Source organism: Motacilla alba, chromosome 11 (assembly GCF_015832195.1).
Source record: "Motacilla alba alba isolate MOTALB_02 chromosome 11, Motacilla_alba_V1.0_pri, whole genome shotgun sequence".
Taxonomy (NCBI): Eukaryota; Metazoa; Chordata; class Aves; order Passeriformes; family Motacillidae; genus Motacilla; species Motacilla alba.
The window spans coordinates 14,702,403-14,726,400 of record NC_052026.1 but is presented as its reverse complement, the minus strand read 5'-3'; the positions used below and the strand labels follow the sequence as shown (position 1 = coordinate 14,726,400).

The 23,998-nt window shown below is 57.4% G+C and overlaps 1 protein-coding gene across 7 annotated transcripts; it reads left to right on the top strand.

The window, feature by feature from the left end:
* The first annotated feature begins 506 nt into the window (after positions 1 to 506).
* Positions 507 to 23,834, top strand: KIFC3 (kinesin family member C3). Of its 7 annotated transcripts, XM_038148090.1 has the most exons (22): positions 7,363 to 7,937; positions 8,803 to 8,914; positions 10,546 to 10,691; positions 11,852 to 11,999; positions 14,168 to 14,364; positions 16,498 to 16,563; positions 16,980 to 17,123; positions 17,209 to 17,448; positions 17,659 to 17,832; positions 17,946 to 18,093; positions 18,180 to 18,310; positions 18,402 to 18,513; positions 18,647 to 18,828; positions 18,905 to 19,009; positions 19,230 to 19,360; positions 19,944 to 20,067; positions 20,507 to 20,636; positions 20,746 to 20,975; positions 21,626 to 21,760; positions 22,089 to 22,197; positions 22,444 to 22,472; positions 22,669 to 23,834. In XM_038148090.1, exons 1-21 carry the CDS (start codon positions 7,416 to 7,418, stop codon positions 22,446 to 22,448), a joined length of 3,291 nt encoding a protein of 1,096 aa, XP_038004018.1. In that variant the 5' UTR covers positions 7,363 to 7,415; the 3' UTR covers positions 22,449 to 22,472; positions 22,669 to 23,834. The 7 variants fall into 7 exon arrangements, with proteins under 7 accessions (XP_038004019.1, XP_038004020.1, XP_038004018.1 ...); XM_038148091.1 differs by lacking the exons at positions 7,363 to 7,937; positions 22,444 to 22,472 and adding an exon at positions 507 to 1,262 and having other exon boundaries at positions 22,669 to 22,694; XM_038148092.1 differs by lacking the exons at positions 7,363 to 7,937; positions 22,444 to 22,472 and adding an exon at positions 3,922 to 4,130 and having other exon boundaries at positions 22,669 to 22,694.
* The last annotated feature ends 164 nt before the right edge of the window (positions 23,835 to 23,998 follow it).

The following is a 23,998-nucleotide window of genomic DNA, read 5'->3' as shown; positions in this document are numbered from 1 at the left end:
TTGCAAATCTCCCCAGTTTCAATGTTCTTAACTGCCTTCTAGAAAGTGCTGGCAGGTGGAGATTAATGGGAGGGAAATTGGGCTTTCCAGCTGGCCTGCCTGGAGAAACAGGAGACTTTTTGGTGCTACAGGGGCCTTCCAGTTGCTGTGGGCACACAGAAGCTCCTTCCCATCCCACCTTGGCATCCTTGTGCAACGTAGGAGCAGGGCTGCAAGGAGAGGCACTGCCTGAACCAGCCTCTTCACAGACAATAGAAAAAAGAAAATCAAATTAACACATTCATTTTCTGCAGTTAAAGCACTTATTGTGGCCATAGGAAATGCCCAGATCCAAAAGCAGCCCCAAACCCATCTAAAACTGGGTGTCTGTGGGCAGAGGGAAGTCCACCTGCCTGCCACTGCCCCCAGATCAGTGGTGTCAGCAATTTGCTGGGACCAATGGTGCTCAGGAGGGGATGGACTTTAATCAGCTCTCATTCTCTTAATGCACGGGCAGACAGGAGCAGAGGGCACAGTGCTGTCTCTGTCTCTGGCCACGGGTGGGATAGAGCCACGAGAGATGGGCTGAGAAACTCAGTGGGGAAGGCAATGCTGGGTGCAGAAGCCATCCTCTGCCTTGGCTTGCTGGGGAGGCTGGAGTGAGGGGAGCATCCCTGGGGAGTGCCACCACCCCATCTGCACCAGCACCGGGACCCTTCTGGGACCAGGCACCCCTAGGGACCCTCTTCACAGCAGCATTTACTGGTCCATAGCCAGGGAAGAGGAGAACTGCAGGGGGGCTGCACTCAGGGACCCCTGAGGCTGAGACAGAGTCAGCAAAGCCTCTGATGAAAGGACAACGATTTTTCAATGCTGGTGTGCCAGCCCTGTGGCACCACGTGTGGAAAAGCACGGGGAAGGATCCCACCCCAGGCAGCTGCTGCCAGCATCGGCCAGCCCGGCTCACTCCTGGTGCCTGAGAGGGGCTGGAAGGGGCTCCCAGGGACCATCCCCAGAGCTCAGCACCCCTTCCCAGGCCGTGCTGAGCCATGCACACTCTGTGGGTGCTGGCAGGACTGTCGGTGCAGGGCTGGAGCTGGGGGAGCAGCAGGAGGAGCAGGATGCAGGCTGTGGAGAGCATCCCTGCCCACGGCGCGCAGCGTGAGCGCCGCAGCCTCGAGGGCTTCTGCACACCCATGGGCACCATGAGGAGACTCACCTGCGGAGGAGGATGCTTCCAGAAAAAGTGCCCAGGACCAGGGTTGGCCTGGTTAGCTCCACAGGTGAGTGCAGTGGTGGGGGCTGGGGGCAGGCAGGGCATAGTCTGTGTCAAAATCAGAGGCTGGGGATGAAAAGCAGCACAATGCCTTTGCATTGGAGTTGTTTTCATGAAACATCCCTGGATGTTTGCACAGAGGCTCTGTGTTTATTTTGCTGTTGCTTCCTAGGGGGTTAATTCAGCTGCACATTTTGTCTGGTGGGTTAAAGGTGAAGATAAACAAATAGAGATGCCTGAGCCCCAGAGAGCCCTGGTCCCACCTCAGCTGGGATACTGAGTGCCCTGGCCATGCCTTGCTCCCACCTTGAGTACCATTTCCTTCTCCATCTCACCCTCGTTGTTTCACCTGACACCTCTCTTGGATCTGCGAAGAGATGTGGAAGCCCGGGAAGGTTCACCTGGAGTTCCCAGCAAGCTGGCAGCTATTCCACCTCAGTCTGCAGAAACCCTGCCTGCGCTGCCAGCTTTTCCTTAATGCCTCCTTGTTTTTCCAGTTGTGAGTGATTGCTGAAGGGATCCCCTGGCAGAGAAGACTCGGGTTCACCCTTCACATCCCGTTCACCTCTAAGGCACATGCATGAAAATCTGGGTGTGGGTCTGCTGCTCTCCATAAAGAGGAATTAAATCAGCTCACGCGGCGCCGGGCGCAGGCAGCAGAGCTGGAGCGTGTGGCTCTTTAATATTCATTGGGCGTAGATGTAAAACTTTTCTGTTCTAAAATAGCCTTGCACAGTGCTGTGCTGCTCCCTCTTCCCCAAACCATAGCAGGAGGCTGGAATTCAATGTTTCCTTTGCTTGTCTTCCCCAGTTCCTGGCTCAGCCAGGAAGCAGAAGACCCTTACTGGGTGTCAAGCCTGCTTTGAGGACAGACCCCAGCACTGTGTGTGCAGCTTGTAATTCTACAGTCTGCTGAGAAGGAATCTTTGAAGCACCAACACAGGAACAAGAAATTTTGCTTTTGTTTTGAAACAGGATGAGGGGCTGTGGTAGTTATGCATCTATTTTTGTGTTAACAAGAAAACATAGTTTTTCCTGTAAAATTTTGGCAGGTAGATTCATGGGTCTCTTCGGTGACTCACTCTTAACTGAGCGCAGTTTTCTTCACCATCTCAATTGCACTTTAGGATTAAAAAAAAATAAATTCTGGCCCCAGTTAAGTCCATAATAATTAAATTACCATGAAATATCCTACAGTAAGTTAAACTAGAAAGACCTCAGCCTTTTTCCTTGGTGAGTGGGAAGCTGTGATAGCATGGGGTGGGCTGGAATGCTGCCGCTCAGTGTAGATAAAAGTGGGGAAGAGATCACCCAGCAGCAAGTGGAGGCAGTGGGAGCATCCCCCTGGTGCCAGGGAAGTGGGGGCTGGATGGAAATGGATTTAGCAATACACCTGGGCAGGGCTGGGCCCAGGCTGTGGTGAAGGCTCTCTGCTGATGTCCCACTGCTGCTGCGGGGCTCCCAGCAGTGCGGAGTGAGCACTGGGATATCCATTGTCCACAGCGGGTGTGGGTGACCCAGGGAGGATCCTGTTTCCATCCCCCTGGTGCCAGAGCTGCAGAGCAGCGTGGGGGCAGCATCCCGCACACCCAGCCCTGAGACCCTGCCTGCTGAGCATTCCTGGGGCACAGGAAGGAGCGAGACAAGGACCTGAGGGGCCAGCCCGTGCCAGGATGGACTCCCAGTGGGATTTTGCGGGCAGCTGGATATCGAGCAGGCAAAGCCGGTTAGCGGGAAAGCTGTTTAATTCCATCGGTGAAGATCCCACCTCGTTTGCATATTCATCCCTTTGTTGGGCGCAGCTCTCGCGATGCAGCCAGGATGCAGCTGAGCCCATCGCTCATCACGTTGTTCTCCTCTGCATGGCTGCATCTGCTTTACGGCCACAGGGATATTTCCCTATTCCCTGCAGAGGCTCTCACTGATTTACCCCTGCCCATGCCCTCATCAGCTGGATGTTATTGGTGAGCCCTGCATTCCTCCAGCCCTGCCCCAGCATAGCACAGCCATTTACTACAGCCCCAAACTCTGTTCCCTAAATTATTCAGAATTACTGTGTTTGCTTCGTTCCTTCTCCAAAGACAAGCACACTTTGGAGGGCACTAAAAATAAATGGGTCTGCTGAGAACCGAATCTATTTCTTAAAGAGATGGCTCCCCTCCTTTCTGACTGTGCAGAGGGAAACCTGCCTTTGCACACCTTGTCACCAGGGTCACCCGGCCAGGGTAACAGGCTCAGTGGCATTGTGGGGGCTTGGCTTCAAGGAGAAAATGAGCACCAGAAGTAGTAAAATTCTTAAAAGGTTCCAATTGTCCACCTGCAGCTTCTATTTTCAGACATTTAGTCAGAAAGAATTGCAGAAAGCACCCAAGGTCCCAAGTGGAGGGTCCCAAGGATGCCTGTAAGCACTGGCTGGGGGAGTGCTGGTGGGCTCCTTCCAGAACAGGAGGACCAGGATCTCCTCCTGGCATGCAGCCATCTTTCCAGAACAGCCTGAATTTTTGTTTGCTGGGTGAAATAGCCTGAATGGAATTCACTTGGTGTCAAGCTGCCCCCTCCCTGGGTCTGCTCCAACCAGCAGGGGCATCCCCCAGCCAGCAGAGAGGGTTTAGCCTCAGCAAGGACACCTCGTGCTTATTCTTAGCCTTGTTTCTAAGAAGTGCTTTATAAGCAGGAGCCTGTGTTGATTAATGCCATGCAACATTAATGACTTAGGAGGTGAGCTGCAGTCCTCCCACAGAGCAGCTCCCCGTTCTCCAGCAGCCAGAGAGGCACAGGATGAGCCCAGTGCTGTTTTGCTTAGGCAAGGCACAGGCATTAAAGCCAAACCCAAGTTGTTCCTGAAGCCAGCTGAAAAATATGACAAAGATAAAAGGTAGGTGAAAGGGAGAAGGAGGCTGAGGTTTGGTTAGATGGTGTGCACTGAAGTCCGAGATAAGAAATTTGGAAGGGTGGAAGAGTCACCCACCCAACGGCTGCTAAATCTCACATGGCACTGCCCTGGCTGCCAGCACAGCAGAGGTTTTGTCTGCCTGAATGCAGCAGGTTGAAAAAGGTGTTGCTTTTGCCATTTGCTTGCTACAGAGGAGATTTGCATGGGGGACACAGGCAGAACTGAGCCAGGCATGCAGCAGCTCCCAGCTGGAGCGGCCAGATCTTGGCTGTGGACAGGCTCTGGGCTGCCCTGGGCTGCCCAAACACAGCCCAGCTGGCTCGAGGGGCTTGGCCAGGGTGCTGAGCTGCACAGACACCACCACCAGCCAAAGCGGCATCCCAGTGAGTTGGATTTTGGCAGAGATCCTTGAAACACCCCTGCCCAGCTCCTGCTCTCCACCCAGTTCCACACAACCCTATCACAAGGATCAGAGCCTCGGGGCTGCATTAATGCAACTAGGGAACTTTAAAATCAGTATTAAATTTCTCAGGAGCATGCTAAGACTTAATTAAAACTCCTGTCATTGTGTGAAATGGCAATGCAGGAATGTAGGAATGCAGGGGGCTCGTTCCTGCTTTGCAAAGCATTTCATGTCAGCATTTCATGTCGGCTTGGCAAGCCATGCCTCAGCAAAGCTGAGAAATCCCCTCACCTCCTCAAGGAGGAGCAGAATTAGAATAATGAGCTGGTTCATAATTAATTGTGCTCTGGGGACACGTTCTCACGCTGTCTGATGCTTCTGGTGGGAATTTTCTACAGGGAGCATCCCAACAGACAATAGGTTTCAGGTATCAGGTGTACTCCCGCCTGCATTCCTAGACCAGGTTATCAGGTTGCTCCGAGGGAGAGTGGGAGGAGTTACATTTTTTCTGGCATTCAGGGGATTTTTTAGCAGTCTTACAGATGTAGGTTAAATATTTGCTCAGGGCAGAACAAACACCCAATACAAAGGGCCCCACTCGGTGATGTGTTTCGATCGCTGGAGCTTCCCTTCATCCAAGTAAAAGGCAAATTAACCTGCCTGACTTCACCACGCCAGGGCAGCGATGCTTTTCAGCTGCAGCACAGGCTGGGCTGAAAGCTGAGCTAAACCCGAGCCAAGGTCACTGTCCCCGGGCGGGGTGCTGGTGCTGTCCACGCAGGGCAGATGTTTTAGATGGTCATGGATGTGTCGAGCCTTCCTGCTACCTGCTGGGTGCTGGCAGGAGGTGCTGCTGGCGGCCAGCCCCGCTCCTCGTTGCCGTTCCTCTGCCTGCCTGCAAAGCGGCATTTCTAAAAATACCTCCGGCGATGTCGTCAGCCGGTGCTCGCTCAGGTCACGGAGACGTGACAGCCAAGAAAAGGAGGATGGGAGCACCGCTGGGGGACCAGGCTGAGATTATCCCAGCCAGTGTGGGTGAGTCCCTGCAGAGAGGAGGGCGTGAGCAGGGTATCTGCTGCCTGCGCAGGCTGCCATGTGTGGCCCCTGCCCGCGGCCCCCCAGCATGTCCAGCAGCAAGTGGGCATCCACAGTGCTCCCTTGAGCCAAACAAGGTGGTTTCCAGTGCAGGGAAAGGGAGCTGGTAGCTGGCCAGCAGCGTGCAGCCAGAGTAACCCCACTTCTGGATCCCTGGAGAGCCTGTTCCTGCTGTGCTGGCCTGCCGAGAGCCACGCTGCCCTTGCCAAAAGCAGCCCAGCAGCTGGGAGGGGTGGGTTCTGTAGTGCTCACAGGTGACTGTTTGAATAGGGCTCTTGGCACAGAGCCCTTCCTGCGTCTCAGATTTTGCTCCATGCTTATTCATTGAGTTATTCTTCTAAACTGGGGAATTCATGCGTGTGCCTGCTTAATGTAGACTTACTTGATGTAATTGATACAACTTGTGTGCTTTGCATAATTGCAATACCATTAAAAACCTGAAGCATTCAAAAGCCAGGAAATTACTTACCAGTTAAAGTAAATTGCATAAACATTTATTTTACTCTTTACAGCTCATAAATGAAGTCAGCGATGCTATGGCTTTACAGTTGCTATCAGAAAGGGGAAAGTAGCTTTCTGTGTGTCAATATTATCCCCAAACCAGCCTCAGGAGCTGCACAGATAATGGGTTACTCATGCAAATTAGACACTGCTTAGGGCCTTTATATAAATGTATGTACATATGGATGTGTGTCTATAGGCACACACACCTCTATCCATCCATGCCGGGACCCATGCTGGGAATGCCAATACAGCTCTGATGAAGGCAGGGGAGGCTGGGAGGTTTCCACTGGCTGCAGGGGAATGGCAAACGCAGGGCAGAGCTGGAGGCAGCTGCCAGGCCAGGATGGCATTGGCTTCTCAGGGGCAAGTTTCTGTGCCAGGAGCATGGGCACATGGAGGTGACCCTTCGCAGCCCCTTTCTCTGGGGTGAGTGGCTAGAGCAGCTTGTCCCCCCACACCCGTGACTCCCTATCACCCCTCACCACCTGGCTGGCTGGTGACAGGGAGTGGAGCAGTGTCTCCTGGGGGGTCTCTGAGGATGTCCAAGAGGGACAGGCCAGGATGAAAGGACAAGGCTGAATCCTGCTCCAAACCTGGTCAGGAGGGAGCAAAAGGCTGGGACTGAGTGTGGCGAGATCGGAGGTGGAGGACAGGGGGTCTGAGGGGAGCACAGCACAGGGCTGGCATCAAACCCTCCTTTCCCAAGGGACAGCCACTCCCGCATCCCCAGACCCACGTGGGACACAGCCTGCATCAGGCGGATGTGAGCCAGTGGCACGGGGCACTCGCTGCCACCAGCAAGGATGCCAAGTTCAGCTTTGCTATGGGGAATATCCAGTACTGCCAGCTCATTACTGTGAACAAGTCATGAGTGACTTGTGTCACCCAAACCAGCCATTACTGTGAGGGCTGTGTGTGCAATACAGGGAGGCAGATACAAATCACACCCTAAAAATGCATATATATTATATTTAAAGCAGGATTTTCTGTTGCCTTTCTGACACCAGGGCTTTTGTAGAGGTCTTGGCATGTGAGACTGTTTTCTCCGTGCCTCTGGGTTAGAAAAAGGTTGTTTTTCATGTGATATCTGTGTCCCTGAGCCCAATGAGCCTGAGGTGCCAGCTGGCACTGCTGCCAGTGGATGTTTGGGAGCCGTGGGGATGTGGCAGAATGTGAGGAGGGCATAGTTTGGGTAGGTGGGTCCTGGGTGTGTAGGTCATCAGCACCACCGCCCCCACGGTCCCCCAGGGTCCCTGTGACGAGTGATGCCAGGAGAGGTGCACAGGTGGGATGCTGTTACACTGGGACTCCCTGAAAATCACCGGGCTTGGGGTGGGAATGGCAGAGACACACGGGGAGTGCCCGGGACACACGGGGAGTGCCCGGGACACACCGGGAGACCCCAGCGCCATAGCAAGGGACAATCAGGGGAGCACGGTGAGGGCAGGCCGTCCCGGGAAGGGCACGGGGAGCACCGGGGCTGCCCTGTGCTTCCAGGGTTCCGGCCAGAGGGGCCGGGGTGCCCCGGGGATGCACCGGGAGCCCACCGCAGCCGGCCGGGCCGGGCCGGGCCGCCGCTCCGGAGCCCCGCGCTCCCGCCGCCGCCGCCGCTGCCCGGTGCGGGAAGGGGAGCCCCGCCTCCGCCGCCCGTCGGGGCTTTCACGAGTTTCCGTGGCAACGAGTGCGGGGCGGAGCTCGGCGCTTCCGTTACCGAAGTGCCCGGGAAGGCGGGGACGGGCCGGGGCTGTGCCGGGTGCCCCGCTGCTGCTGCCGCCGCCCCGCGCCCGGTGAGTGGCCCCGCGGGGCGGCACCGGCACCGCCGGCACCGGGGAGCCGGGCAGGAGCGGGCAGGACCGGGGCTCCCTTTGTCTGCGGGCTGGGAGCGCTGGCACGGAGCGCCCGGGGCGCGGCGAGAGCGCGGCTCCCCGTTACCCGCGGCGGGCGGCGCCACCGGCACCGGGACCGGCACCGGGGAGCGGACTGCGCCTCCTGCACCGGCACCGGCACCGGGACCGGCACCGGGGAGCGGGCTGCGCCTCCTGCACCGGCACCGGGACCGGCACCGGGGCTGCGGGGAGCGGGCTGCGCCTCCTGCTCGCTGGCACCGGGACCGCCCCGCTGCGGGTCCCGCCCGCCCGGAGCCGCCGGTCGGGAGAACAAGGGACCCCACGGTGGGCTGGGCGCTCCGCGTCCTGTTCCCCGCCGAAGCGGCCCCGGTGAGGAGCGGCGAGCGCGGAGCGGGGCGGAGCGGGCGGTGCCGTGCGGAGCGGCGAGCGCGGAGCGGAGCGGGCGGTGCAGTGCAGGGCATTGTGCGCGCCGAGATGCGGTGGGTGCGGTGCCGCCCGGCTGCAGGGCTGCCCGTGGTCCCGGAGTTCCCAACTCCCTAAAGTCAGCCCCAGCCCGAGGTTAGGAGGGGCCTGGAGAGGCTTCAGGAATGAGTAAATTAATTACAGACACCGTTTATGTCACATCCGCTGGGAGCACGGAGGGAGCCCGGGGCTGTCGCCTTTTCGGGAGCAAAAAACGGGATTGATGCAACTTCCTGCGGGTTTCGGGAGTCGGAGGCGGTGTTACCGTCGTGTTTTGCTCCAGAACGTCCCACTGGGATTTACAGCTGGACGCTGAGATGTCCGTCCTTGCGCTTCTCCGCAGAGGTGCTGCTGTGCTCGGGACCCCCGTGCCATGATCACATCCCGCACCGCCTGGCATCTGGGATCCGGGCCCTCCGGAGCTGCCTGGAAGACCAAGGACCTTGCCCCGGACGGTGAGTACAGCGCGGTGGCTTATCCTTGCCCTTTGGGGCTCAGCCTGCTGCACTCACACCCTGCTCACTGGGGAAGGAGAGGCTGGGAACAGGCCAGCCTGCATTTTTCACATTTCTTTCCGGATGAAGGTCAAGATTTGAGAAATGGGGACTCAGAAGCAGGCACAAAGCTCTGGGCAGCCTGCTGGTGAGATGAGAGGGCTGCCTCCACCTCCCCCCTGGCCCTTCTGAGCGGGAATCTTAGGGAAAAGGTTAAAATTTAACATGTAAGATAGAAAACAGAGTGATCTGCGTGCCAGGGTGAATGTGGGCCCTTTGCCTCTTCCCAGCCTTGGCTCCTTGGAGAGGCTCCTTGTCCCTCCCTGGCGCATGGACCCCATGGGTGAGTTTAGCTGGAGTTTGCTCTGTGGAGGCTGAGCTGCTTTGCAGGCAGGCGGGCAGCTGCCTGCCCCAACCTGCAGCCGCCTGCTGGGAAACAGCCCTTCCCACCTCCCTCACCAGTGGTGCTGAATGGGGCTTGGCAAAGGGGGAGGCTGAACCCCCCTGTCTGAGCTTCTTTTGCTTTTGGCTTCAGCATTTGCCATCCCTCTGTGCTGGCAGCCGCTTCTCTGGGCACAGCTTCTTCTCTGGCGCTCGGGCCAGTCCAGCCAAATGCTGGTTGGCTCCAAAGCCTCCAAAACCAGGGTTTTCAGCTCTTTCTCTGCTCAACGGCTGCTGCTGCCCGTGCCGGGATGGGGAGCTCATCGCCTGTTATCCAGCACTTTGGAAACGCTCAATTTTCATGGCGTGTGCAAAATGTCATGGATAATTAGAGGCTGGGAAGAAGCCCAGAGTGATGGACTAACTTCATAAGGGCACATCTCTCTCTGGACATTGGTTCCAACTTCAGCCCAACTTCCTCTGTGTGGTTTTAGGGGGGAAAAGGCTGCATTATTGAGGTTTGATTTGTGAGCAATTGAATTTTTCCCTGCCAGCTGGAGAAGAGATTTGGCCACCTGCAATGGTGGCAGTGCTTGTGGCAGACAGGTGGGGGGGCACAGGGTCCCCGAGCAGTGGGATGTAGCCCTTGCCAGCTGCTTTTCCTGTGGCAGAGGAGGACACAGCCAGGGCAGAAGGCTCCTTGAGTTGCTGTTTCCTTCTGTGTGGCTCAGCAGGACAGGGAAGTGCTGCCCTGGCTGCTTTCAGGTTTGGCTGCCTGACAAATGAAGGAAATATTTGGGGGCAGTGGAGGGAGGTGACGCCGTCAGGGTCCGTCTGTCTGGTTTTGGTGATGCAAGCTGGCTTTGGCAGCTTTTCCGAGATAGGATCGCAGGAAGTGGAGCAGCTTGGCGAGGGGTAGAGCTTGGCATATCCCTGGTGGGGGCACAGATCTGGTCCTGCCGAGGCCAGACGGAAGCTACACTCTGAATTCTCATTACTAGTCATTGGCAAGCAGTCTCCGCCCCCCGGAGGGCTAATTTTTCTAATTAACATAATTAACATTTTTAATAAAAGTCATGCGCTGTCTCTGCCACACCGGTGTGGTGGCGGCAGCAGGGAGGAGGAGGAGGAGGTGGGTTTGCTGGGCTGGCCCAAGGCTGCGTCTGTGCTGGGCTCCAGTGGACCCAGCGATGCTCTTTGCTCCTTCTCAGGCCGTGGGCAGGACGGGCTCGGCGCTGGGGGCGGAGCAGGCGCCTCTCCCCGGGCTCCTCTGCTGCCAGCGCTGCTTCACCATAAAATCCTCAGCGTGAGCTGGCCGGACACTGCCAACCCCCGTGGGCTCTGCCGGGCGCTCCAGGTGAGGAACATTGAGCCATGTGCGGGGGGAGCAGCTTTAGGGTGATGGGGAGGATGCCCTGCACCCATCTGGACCATCCAGGTGGGAGCCAACTGGTTCCCTCCCTCTGCACAACCAGGTTGTGTCTGGACCCAGCAGCGTGTGCCTGGAGCAGAGCTGCTGCCTGGGTGGGGAGGGAAAAGCATCTCTGGGGAGTGAAAAGGCATCAATGGGGAGCAGTGCTCACAACACAATAGCATTTTCTGGGTCACTCCTGGGTCATGCTGGCAGGAGAGCTCAAGGCAGAGGTGTGATAAGAAAATGCAGTGCCGTGAGGTGGTGTTTGCCAGTGGGATGGAGGAGAAGGAGGTGGAAGGGTGCCACGACCAGGGACAGTGTCGGGACACCACGTACTGGTGTAGCTGCCACGAGTTCATTCCAGGCTTCAGGCAAATCATTCAAATTCCCCTTATTTGAAAAGAAGGAAAACACCTTATCACACACCAGCCTCGATGAATTCCCTTCGGCAAAACCCTCTGGAGTCTCAGATGCCGAGGCACCGCAGACACGCGGCTTCTCCAGGAGGATGCTGCCACCTCCTTCCAAATTACTCCCAAATTACTGGCACGTACCCAGTATTTGCCCCTCTGCTGGAGTGAGGTTTCCCCAGCATCACTGGCCTGTGGGGTGATGCCACAGGCCCTGAGATAAGATTTAGGAAAGAAAAGGCACTATTGAGCAGGGTGAGCAAAGGCATTATTGAGCAGGGTGAGCTTGGCTGATCATCCCCTTTTATAGCAGCTTATGAAAGCTCCTTTCAGATTTCTTCTGATTTTTTTGGAGCTCCATCCCACAGGGCATGAGCCGTGCCTCCAAGTCAGAGTCTCTTTCTCTTTAAGGCCATAGGGAGAAAAATAGGAAATATTCAGTACAGCTGTGTGGCCAAGCTGAGCAAAGTTTTTTATGTGGAGAACTAAAAACATGATAAGTTCATTGTGGCAGCTTCCCAACACAGAACTCCCTTGGAGGGAGGGTTTCCCCAAGCTCCGCTGCTCTGTCTTCTGCACTTCCCGCCCTGCTGGCTCCTCCTGGCCAGCCCTGGGAAGTGCCAGCTGCTGGCAGCGTGTCCAGCGCGGTGCGGGCGGTCACCGTCTCCTCTCCCTGCCCTGTTTCTGCCACAGGCCCTGCGGGACACGACGTGCAAGCGGCGGGAGGAGCCGCGGCCCCGGGCCCCGGCACCGGCCACGGAGGAGCCGCCTGCAGCCCCCCGAGAGGCAGCGGCTGCCGCGGCCGTGCAGGCAGCCTCCACCATGAACCTGGAGAAAGCAGGTAAGGGCAGAGCAGGGATGCAGTGCCGGGTGCTCAGGGGATGGGATGGGATGAGGGCTTGGTATCTGCAGTGGGTATCGAGGAAACCTCTCCTCTTTTGGGGTGCACGTAGATGTGTGGCTGTGCTCCCTGTGGGAACAGGTCACAGGAGGAATCCAACACCAGCCAGCTGCTGGCTGCTGACAGGGACTGATGAATTATTGAGCTGGATGAACAGAGCAGGTGAGCTCCGATGAACCCGCTGCTGTTTCCTCCTTCCTAAGGAAAATGTAACGTGTGTGGAAACGCTTGCAGCATGCGTGGCTGTGCCAGGATCGGGAAATCCCAAAGTCCCATAGTTTCCTGTCTTTTTCCATCAGGATTGAATTGTGTGAGCTTGTCAGGGCACATCTCGGGAATTGCTGCTAGCCTGGTCCCCAGCTGCATCCCAGAGCAGCTCCTGAGGTGGGAAGGGAAGGGGAAGTAGCTGGGAAGGGGCAGAGATGCAGGAGAAAGGGGGTCAGGGTCTGATTGGCAGTGGTAACAGGGCAGAGCTGAGGAACAGGTGTCTTTCCAAATGGCTTTTTGAATTTTGCAAATTTCTCCATTTTGGAAAGCAGGAGGATCACTTTGCACCCTGCCTGCCGCACTCAGACCACACATGGCCACCAGCACATCTGCCCAGGGACAGATGTAACACAGAGCTGTTGGCATCTCCTCTCCCATGGATGCTGTCACAGGAAGAAGGTGCTGGAGTGTGGAGGAACTCATGATCTGTGGGGGATTGTCCTGCCTGGCAGTTTGACTTGCTGCTGAGTGTTGCAGCTCTCAACCTGGCTCTGCCTTGGGTCTCAGCCCAGGGTTAGTGTGAATGATGTGTGCAGACATGCACTGTGTCCACAGGAGCCTGGTGCTTCCTGGAATTTTGTCTTACTCCTGCACACTCCCCGGGGTGAAAGCTGGCATTCCTGACAACTTTGGAGACTTCAGGGCGGGATTTTTGTTTTTTGTTTGGGTTCTTTGTGTGTTGATTTTAAAGAGAAGACCATGGTGCTCTCTGCCTGAGCTGGGCTGAGCTTTCAGCATGGAAAGAAAGACAAGCCAGCGCCTGACAGTGCTGTTTTGGGGTGTCCAGCCCATGGCAGGAAGACAAAACCTGTTGATCACTTCTGGAACCGCTGCTGGATAAGTCCCATGGCGTGCAGTCAGCAGCAGAGTTGTGGTTTGGTCCCAGAGTTTCATCTTTTTGAGGGTTACGCTGCCTCCTTAACTCCATTTAGGGATAGAAAATCTGACTCACAGACAAAAAAGTCTGTCTTTTTCCACCCAGGACGTTTCCCATGAAGCAGGCAGCATCTTCCTGCAGGCAGCACAGTGAATCCCAGCGGCAGCTCCTGCCTGTGAAACCTCAGGTTTCTGGTGGCAGCAGCTGAAATCCACGGCAGGCAGGGAAGGGCGCCGGGCAGCCGGGATCCTGACCGTCAGCGCTGCCGCCTCATCCCACACTGGGAATGAGTCACGCCAGCTCATTGCTTTTTGGGAACTACCGGGTCATTTGGTAGGCTCTGATGTACGGCCAGGTTGGCTTCTGTCAGCACTGGTGGCTCTATTAACATGCAGAAAGTGATGTTTAAAATAATACTAGGAAGGTTAGAAAGCCAAACGCACAAGGATTAGGCAGTATGGCCATTCAGGGTACCTGTATAATTTAAGTTTTGCTTCCATTATGTTTGTGTGTAATGACGCAGACTTTAATGACATGATCACACACTGCTTTTCCACGGGCACCTGCTCATTCAGAAGAAAGGATGCCGGGGTGAATCAGCGTCGTGCTGAGGGCAGTTGTTATCTGAGTGAGGCAGCAGCATTTCAGTGTGTGATGGGGCTGGGTCATGCTGCACTGGTGTGGGCAGGTGCTCTGTGTTGTGGCCTGGGATGCTCTGCTGGCATTGGCAGATCCCTCTGGCTCCCACCCAGCTGGACCCCACCGTTAGCCAGGCCTGCTCTGGTGAGCACCTTGGCGCTCGGGATGCACCTCTGACATGTCGCTGCCTCTCTGGGACTTGTGCAAGTCCAGTTTCCTGCATTCCCATCTGCAGCTCGGCCCCTGGGGACTCCCCACGGCTGGCATTCTGCTCCCCAGCGAGCTGGCTGTGTCCTAAGCAGCTCCATCTTTGCTCACGCTGCAGGAGGGAGGCTCTGCGGTGGGAAACGCGCCAGCCTGTCCACGGCCCGGCCCTTCCCCGTGATCCAGGAGGTGATGGCCTCCATGGCACATCTGCAGAAGGAGAAGCTGCGGCTGCAGGAGGAGCTGCTGGAGCTGCAGGAGAAGCTCGCTGCCCAGGAGAACAACGAGCTCTCCCTCTCTCTCCAGCTGCAAGGCCAGGTATGGTGGGGACAGAGTGACACAGGTGGGTTCGTCAAGGTCTTCTGCCTCAGACTGTGCCTTGGCTGGAGCTCTGTGGCAGTTAGTGATGGCTGCACTTGGAAGGAGTGTAGGATCTCCATCACTGAGCACCTTCTTCGCTGGGTGCTCCTGAGCACCAGCTTTGGCTGTGCCTTCCTTGGGATGCTTGCAGTCCCCAGTGACACTGCAGTAGTGCTGACAAGGGTGTGTGGCTCTGTGGCCATGATGTGGCCAGGAGGGCTTTGGGCATCAGGATGCAGCTCTGCACCAGTCATCCATCCACTCAGGACAGGATCCTGCCACGGGGTCAGTGTGTTAGACTGACCTAGCAGCTTAATTTTAGTGACTTTCAGCCGGTGGAAAGTGAATGTGAAGGCACAGAAGGGACAGGTTTTGGCCACTGTGACACGCCCCCCCCAAAACCACCTCCTGCACTGATGCAGGCACATCCTCAGCACGAGTACTTGGGTCGTCTCAGGGACATGGAAATTTTGGCTGCTCGTAAAGAGATTTGCATGTGGCTGTTGTGGAAGCTGTTACAGTCAGGTTCTGCTTGTTCCACGGGTGTCAAAAAGGAGGAGGTAATTGTCCTGCATTTGGTTGGCATGCTCTGCATGACACAAGCGTGAGCGCAGCGGGATCTGGCCGTGCGCTCGCCAGTTCGGCAGCAAGCGCAGCCGGCGCCGGCCGGAGCGAAGAGCTGGCCCAAACTTCCCAAGCTCTGGGATGGCCGGGCCACGGCTCAAGCCAGATCCAGCTGCCAAGGAGTCCCTGTCACGTCCAGAGAGCAGGATGCAGCTGGAGATGCCCGAGCAGGTAGGGGAAGGAGGAACCTTGACGTTTTTGGGCGCCGCGGCACAGGGAATGGTGGGCAGGCTGCGGCGTGTGCGCCGACTGATCGGGCTGGCGGCTTTCCCGGAACAAGCCGCGACTCTTTTCTTCTCAGTACCTCCCTTCCCTTAAAAATACTTATAAAAATAGCTTAATAATCTCCCTCAGTGGATATGGAAATGGGGTTTTCCCACTCAGGCGCTGGGCGCTCGCTCGGCCCCCAGCCAGAGCCAGGGAGATTTGCTGTGGAAGGAGGGGGATCCCGATCCTGGCTGGGAGCAGCTGCCCTTCCCCACCTGTAGCTGGGGTGCTCCAGCTCCCAGCTGTGCCAAATACAGGGCACACGGAGGGGCTGCCCACTCTGGTGCCATCTCTGCAAGGGCGTGGCTGAATAATTTACCAGAATAATTACAGCCCCATGTCAGCACATCTGCATTGGTTATTAATCAGCAGTTCCTAAATTATGGTCCATGGAGAGCCAGTTGCTTGTTGGTTATTGGGATGGGGCAATATCCAGGCGTGTCACAGAGAGGGCTTTGGTGGCTTTCTGGAGTGGGAAAACTGGGAGCTAGGCTGGGATCTGGGGGATGGTGGTCAAGTGAGGGACAGAGCAGGTGGGTAAACCCCACTATGACACAGCCCATGAGAGTGCTGGCTTCACCAAGCATTCACTGCTGCTGTTTATTCCAATAACCGCAGATTTTGGGAGAGCCTCACTGGTCTCTGCAAAAAAGAAGATTGAGGGTTATTGAGATCCACCTGGTTTTGCAGGGAGGGCAGCCTGGTCCCATGAGATGGGCAGATGGCCAGATGGGGGTTGATGGAGAGCATCATCCCATGGGACTCAGACATGTGGCCTTCTTGGAGAGCTCTTGCTCCCTCCTTGTACCAAGATAACTTTCCTAGAAAGAAAAATAGAGAAGGTAGAGCACAGCTGGTTGTGAGGGCAGGACAAGACACTTCTGGCTCTTCAAACACAGTTATGGATGGGTTTGTTTTCTCCCTTCTCCAAAGATGATGCCTTTTTATTTTTTTAAATAATGGTTTCTGCTAGTGCTCAACATGGACAAATTATACCCATGGTTGAACAAGGTCAAAGCAAAGCTTTCATTAATGCTCATTTAAATCTGCTCATGTGAATCAGGCGCTCAGAGCCAGGTGGAAAATTAAAGCATAACAAAAGTGTGAGCCAGACTGGACGTTGGTGGCTGGGGCGGCACCGCGGGGTCTCCTCCAAAAGCTGTTGAGATGCCTCGTGGTTAACCTGGTCTGTGTTGACAGGTGGAAACTCTGAAGGCAAAGCTCCTGGAGCAGGCACAGGAGATCAGCCGGCTGCGCTCGGAGCTGGTGAGCTGCACTGGGATGGGACTGCCCTGAGGGATGCTGGAGCTTAGGAGGAAGAGGGAACACGGGGTGGGCAGAGATGGATTAAACCTCCCCAGGGTCACAGTTTGGACCGTGCAGGCTAAGAGACACTAAGGAACAAAAGTGTGGGATTTTATCTCCAAAGCAATGTGGCACTGGTGACCCTGGGGCTGTCACCCTGTGGTGGGAAGTGAAAGCCCCTCTGTGGGCTGGGGCTCCCTGGGGGCAGCAGGAGGCTCATCAATGCAGCAGGCTGTGACTCCCAAAGGGCAGGCAGGGACTCCCTGGGAATGGCACACTGGGGGCTGCTTCATGCAGTGGGCTGGGGGATCTGTGAGGGCTGGGGCCCCTGAGGTGCGTGGAGATTCCATGTCCTCTCCCATCCGCTCCCGGCGCAGGGTGGCACGGATGCAGAGAAGCACCGGGACCTGCTGGCGGCCGAGAACGAGCGCCTGCGGCAGGAGATGAAAGCGTTGGAGGGGGAGCTGCGGGAGCTGCAGCGGCAGCAGCAGGCACCGTGCCGGGACTGCCCCCACCTGCAGGTGAGCCGCCGGTGGTGGCAGTGGTGGTGGCAGGGTGATGGGCACCTATGGGTGACGTGGGCCTGGCTGTCCTGTCCTTTGCCAGGAGAACGCTGAGCTGCAGGAGCAGCTGTCCCAGCTGCAGCGGGAAGCAGAGGAGGCGCGGGCCAAGCTGGTGGAGCTGGACCTGGAGGTGCAGCAGAAGACGAACCGCTTGGCTGAGGTGGAGCTGCGGCTCAAGGACTCCCTGGCTGAGAGAGCCGAGGAGGAGGAGCGGCTCAGCCGGCGGCTGCGGGACAGCCAGGAGACCATCGCCAGCCTCAAGTCCCAGCCCCAGCAGATTAAGGTGAGCTCTCCATTTTTCCTGGTTGGGCTGGATGCCTTACAGTGCCTGATAGGTGTCCTGCAAGTGCCACCTGTCTCTCTACCCTGATCACATCAGCACAGCACCATGATTTCCTAAATTATCTCCCCCTGGGCCAGCAACAGCTCCATCCCAGGCCCTTCAGGTGCTGTTTCCCCAGTACACCCCATCTGTGGGTGCTTTCCCCTGCAGTACATCATCAAGACGGTGGAGGTGGAGTCAGCCAAGGTAAAACAAGCCCTGTGCGAGACCCAGTCCCGAAACCAGTACCTGCAGGAACAGGTGGGGATGCAGAAGCAGGTGCTGAAGGAGATGGAGCAGCAGCTGCAGAACTCCCAGAAGACGGAGGCTCAGCTCCGAGCTCAGGTCTGAGTGTGACTCTCCCCACATTCTCTGCCTGCCTGGTGCTTGCCAGGTGACATGGTGTGGCAGCAGGTGGGTGCTCACTCAGTGTCATCCCCCACTTGCTCCTCTCCCAGATCATGATGTACGAGGCTGAGCTGGAGCGAGCCCATGGGCAGATGCTGGAGGAGATGCAGGCAATGGAGGAGGAGAAGAACCACGCCATTGAAGAGGCATTTTCCCGTGCCCAGGTGGAGATGAAGGCAGTGCATGAGAACCTGGCAGGTGAGGAGAGTGCAGGGGGCTGGCAGGGTTGCCTGACTGGTGTTGGGGTGTCATCGTCTGCCCCTCACCGTGCCTCGTGGCTGCAGGTGTCCGGACCAACCTGCTGACGCTGCAGCCGGCGCTGCGCACCCTCACCCACGACTACAACAGCCTGAAGCGTCAGGTCCGCGACTTCCCCCTGCTTCTCCAGGAGACCCTGCGCAGCGCCAGGGCTGAGGTGAGCCCGCCAGGGACCACCACCCAGCACCCCTCCGTGCGGGGTGGAAGTGCTGGGAGCTCGCTGAGCCTCTGGTCTCCACTGTCCCCAGATCAGCCAGGCCATCGAGGAGGTGCACAGCACCAACCGGGAGCTGCTGCGCAAGTACCGGCGGGAGCTGCAGCTCCGCAAGAAGTGTCACAACGAGCTGGTGCGGCTCAAAGGTGTGCGGCATGTGGTGTCCCTGAGGTGGGACAGGAGGGACACAGGAGTATCCCCATAAGGTGGCTGGTTGGCTGCAGGATGCTTCAGCCCACCCCGTGTTTGATGGCTGACTCCCTGTTTCTCTCCTCCAAGGAAATATCCGTGTTTTCGGGCGAGTCCGCCCCATCACAAAAGAGGACGGGGACGGTCCCGAGGCAGCCAACGCTGTGACCTTTGATGCTGACGATGACGCTGTCCTGCACCTCCTGCACAAGGGGAAGCAAGTGTCCTTCGAGCTGGATAAAGTCTTCCCCCCACAAGCATCCCAGGAGGAGGTGGGTGCTACAGTCCACTGCTGGTGTGAGAGGGGGAGGCAGCCACCTTCTCCTCACTCTCCCCTGTCTCCTCCAGGTGTTTCAGGAGGTTCAAGCCCTGGTCACCTCCTGCATTGATGGCTACAATGTCTGCATCTTTGCCTATGGGCAGACAGGGGCAGGAAAAACCTACACGATGGAGGTGAGTTTGCTTGGCTTTGTTTCCATCTTCTTCCTCGATTTCCCACCCTGCAGTGCCCAGTCTCCGTCAGCCAGACTGGTGGCCATCTCAGACCTGGTGTGCACCTGTGATGGTCACTGCTGCTCCACAACATCCCCCTGAGCTTTGCTTCTGCTCAGAAAAAGTACAGAATAAAATGCCAAAGGGTGTTTCTTCCCCGTTTGTCACCTCAATCCTTCAGGGGACGGCAGCAAACCCAGGGATCAACCAGCGGGCCCTGCAGCTCCTCTTCTCCGAGGTGCGGGGCAAAGCGGCCGACTGGGACTACACCATCACTGTCAGTGCTGCTGAGATCTACAACGAGGCACTCAGGTATGGGGAGGGGGAAGAAGCTTTTTTGGACATTACCCCATGCTGCTCTCCCCCACATCCCTCCACCCCTTCCTAGGCCACACAGCTTGTCTCAGGGCTCTTGGCACTGCATTTGGCCCTGCAAGGATTTATTTTTAATTTATTTGGTGCACGCTGCCCTTCCCATGAGCTCCATCGTGCTCACCCAGGCTCCCAGCTGTACCATCACTCCCATTCTCTGGCCCTGATGCAGCAGTGGGGGCATCCCCTTCTCCCCCTTTCCCTGCCCACAGACACTATGTTTAGGAATTTGTAACTGGGAGCTGAAAGCATGAGAAATATTTTCCTTCCTGGTCCAGCCACAGGAGGGGAGGAGCCTGGGCTCTCCTCCGTGAGAATAACCCAGAGCAGGGATGGGAGCGGGGTCCGAGCTGGGTGAGAGGAGGCACATGGGAGCCAAGAGAGTTGAGGTCTATAAATAGGATGTGCAGCTTTCCTGGGAAGAGATGGCTGCTCTGGCAGTGTTGGCACACAGCCCTGAGCCGTGGAATGGATGGCAGCACTCCCTTGGGAAGGGAATGATAACGAGTGCCCCTTTGCCCAGGGACTTGCTGGGGAAGGAGCCGCAGGAGAAGCTGGAGATCAAGCTGTGCCCTGATGGCAGTGGGCAGCTCTACGTGCCCGGACTCACCGAGTTCAGGGTGCAGAGCGTGGAGGACATCAATAAGGTGTGGGGAGATGGGGGCAGCGGGCACAGGAGGGTGGCAGCAGGGGTGCAGTGAACTGGGGAGGGGTCTTTGGTGCGTGACTCCTGGATTTGGGAGCATTTCTGAAGCCATGGGGAGTAACCAAGACCAAAATAGGTCCCTGGGTGTGATGTGACGGTCACTGTCCCATGGGATGAGCCACAGGGGGTTAAAAATAAAAGCGTGGGGCCCAGAGAGTTCCTGAGGGATTAGTGGGGTGCGGCTGTCACCGCAGTGCCCTGCCTGTCACCTCCCTCTCACCCAGGCTGAGACCTGACAGCGGTCATTACCCTGCTGGGCCAGGCACCCCGTGGGGGGCTGATGCTCAGGTTACATCCCCGGCCATCCCTGGATCACAGGGGACTTGTGGTGGGACTGAGGCTGGTTGGCCTCACCCCCTCAACTCCCCGGGCTCCCTCAGGTCTTCGAGTTTGGCCACATCAAGCGGGTGACAGAGTGCACCAACCTGAACGAGCACAGCTCTCGCTCCCACGCCCTCCTCATCGTCACCGTCCGCGGCCTCGACCGCAGCACGGGGCTCCGCACCACAGGTGGGTGTCACGCAGCCAACCCTCACCGAGGCACCGGGGCTGTGGCATCCCGGGGGTGTGTAGGGCTGGGCACTGATGCCAGCGGTGGGGTTTGGCTGTGTGTCCTCAGGGAAGCTGAACCTGGTGGACCTGGCAGGCTCGGAGCGGGTCGGGCGGTCGGGCGCGGAGGGCAGCCGGCTCCGCGAGGCGCAGCACATCAACAAGTCCCTGTCGGCCCTGGGCGATGTCATCTACGCCCTGCGCTCCCGGCAGGGCCACGTGCCCTTCCGCAACTCCAAGCTGACCTACCTGCTGCAGGACTCGCTCAGCGGTGACAGCAAGACCCTCATGATGGTGCAGGTAGGGGCTGGGCACCCGGTGCCTGTATCCCCACAGCCAGTCACTGATTTCTGAGCCCCTTCTCGCCCCAGTGCTGAGGCAGGTGGGAGGGAGGCTGGAATCAAGGGACGGGGCTCACCCATGGGTGAGCAGTCTGCCATCGTGGTGCCAGTAGCAGCTCTCTCCCTGTCTCTGCACCCTAGACAAGGCCAAGGAATGGGGAATTAACTTGGAGGTCCACAATCCTGCCCTCCCTGCCTGCACAGGGATGCTATCCCTATGGGCAGCAGATTATACAATCTCTTCATTTATTGTCGTCTCCCCATCCCCTCTTTTTCTAGGAGGATTTTAAGCTCTGGTAGCTTCTCCACCCCTGCCCTGTGACCCCCCACTCCCAGCTGCTGGCACCCACACTGAGCCCTGGGGGGGCTGCCTGAGCCCCTGCACCTGCCACGGCTATTCCCGGCTGCTCCTCGCACTGGGGCAGTTGGTGACAGGGAATCCAGCTGGCTCAGACACTGGCTCAGGCACGGATGGACGGGGCTAGCCTGGGAGGGGCAGGTTAATAATAGCATCTCACCGGCCAGCAGCAGCAGGGTTTCTAGGGGGGAGCCCCCGGGTGCACAGGCAGCTGCCAGGGTGACTTTGTGCCTGCTCCTCCCTGAGCACAGGTCTCCCCTGCCGAGAAGAACACCAGCGAGACGCTGTGCTCCCTGAAGTTTGCCGAGAGGGTTCGCTCTGTGGAGCTGGGTCCTGTCTCCCGCAAGGCTGAGCTGGGCTCCTGGCCCAGCCAGGAGCACCTGGAGGTACTCAAGACACTGCTGGTGCCCTTCCTCTTCGCCCTCACCCCAGGGATTGCCCCTGTTTTGCCCCCACATGTGGTCCTCAGAGCAGTTGCATGTTCCCCTAGAGCCGCCCCAGTTGGGGACAATCACCTGGTGGGATGCAGGTTATCCCCAAACTGCAGTGTCCAGCCAATGCTGCCACCTTGGCTGTTCCAAGCCCTGTATTGCAGCAGCCCCATGGTACACCCTGAGAACATTTGGACACCACTACCCAGGCATGATCTATCTGCCCCCATTCCCCTCTCTGGGGCCTGGCCTGACCCTGGGGCTGTGTCCCCTCTCCTCCCAGGGTGACTCGCCGGGTCCTGCAGCACCACCTGGCCGGGGCCATGCATCCCCCAGCCCGGGGCAGCTCTCCAGTCGCTCTGCCTCCATCCGCAGGAAGCTCCAGACCTCAGGTGGGTGGTGGGACAGCTTGAGAGCCCAGACAGGGTCCCTCTGTCCCAGGAGGCTCCAGCCAACAGCCCATGGCAAGGCCTGCAGTGGGGAGTGAGCAGCTCTGTAGTCAGCTCATTAGTTAATAGCTAATTAGCCATGGTTAGCACTTCCAAGAGTGCCCTGGTTCAAAGGCACCGCTGATGGCTCGGGGTGGGCAAGGAAAGGGCAATGCCAGCAGGCTGAACCTCTTTCCCCTTCGATTTCAGCCTGACTTAGGGGCAGCCGTGGCTGCCAGGTGAGTGCCTGCGGCCGGTGCTGGTGGAGGGCTCTGCTTTCACCCCGCTCCCCACGCAGGGCAGGGCTGCTGGACTGTGCAGGGATGTTCCTGGGAATGCTTGTGGTACCAGCTCCTGCTACACTGCCACCAGACAGGGCTGGGGCACTGGTGGCTGTGCCCCTGCCTGCTGTAACCCATGCATCTCTCCCCTCAGGGAAGCTGAGGCCAATCCCCCTGTGATGAGTGCCAGCCATGGCATCCACCCTGCTGCAGGACCCAGCCCCTCACAGTGACACAGAGACGGCTGCTAGAAGACATGGAGGCTGTGGTGCTGTCCCCTTGGCCATCAGGACCCATGACCACAGAGGGTGATGGCACCTCTTACCATGAGCAGCATGGGGTCAGGGTCGCCCAGCAGCCATCCCCCCCTCTCAGGGTAGGGGACGGTGGTGCTGGGCAGAGATCTGCCCCCTCAGATGCTCAGCTCTGTGAGTTTATTTTTGCTGGACAGATGTTTTTAGCCAGAGCAGGGAGCTGCTGGGTGCTCCCTCCATCTCTCCAGCTTTGCTTTTACAATGAGATCTGGCTGGACGGGGTGCACAGAGCCAGACCAGTCTCTGGCCCTGCCTCTGCTACTGCCACAGGTCCATCCTGGCCACAGCTCCTGCAAGACTGCATCTGGGCAGCTGCCCACTGTCTTTCAGAGCAGCGCTTCCTCCAAGTTAAGAAATCCCAGCAGTTCCCTTCCCTGTCAGTTCCTCAAGCCCTGTTGTTGCATGAAGGCCCCCGGTGCTGTGCATGAGCCGAGCTGCTGTTCCTCGTGGTGCCAGTGCTGCCAGGGCCCCACGCTGGCTGCCTGTGGCAGCTGGCACCAGGGGGCATGGAGCAGTCTCAAATGAAGCTATTGTAAAGTTATTTACCAGTTGTCTTGTCAAGAGAGATCACAGTGTGGTCGAGATGAAAGTGTTTGAAATATTTATACCTGTTTACATGGTCTTGGAATGGAAAACTAGTGGAAAACAAACAAAAAGACCCCAAACCTCCAGTCCAAAAGCCCCTTGGCTTATGTATGGGGATGGCGGTTGGCAGGGGCATGGGAGGGGATGACACTGCCCTTGGACCTCTCAAGACCCACCTGTGGGTACATTTCCTCCTGCTGCAAGCCCCTGCTGGATGCACTGATGGCTCTTTCCACCACAGCCCTCTCCTCTCGCGCTTCCACGGCGTATTCTATTTAAAAACAAAAAAGGGAAAATTAAATTTAGCCTTTTGTAAGATTAGATGTTTCTATGTATTTTAATAATTAAAAAATACCCTGTTTTGTAACAAAACTTATTTTAAATAAACTCTTAAAGCCAGTCCTCCTGCGCTGAGCTGTTCTTGAACCCTGCTTGAGGAGGGGTGGGTGCTTCTTCCCTCCTCCCAGCATCTCCCATGGGGCTGGAAAAACCTATCATATCCTTCCCCTTCAGCTGCCCCCAGGGCCAGCCTGGCAGCACAGTCCCCACCCCATTTTGCAGCTATCAGGCTCCTGCAATTAGTGG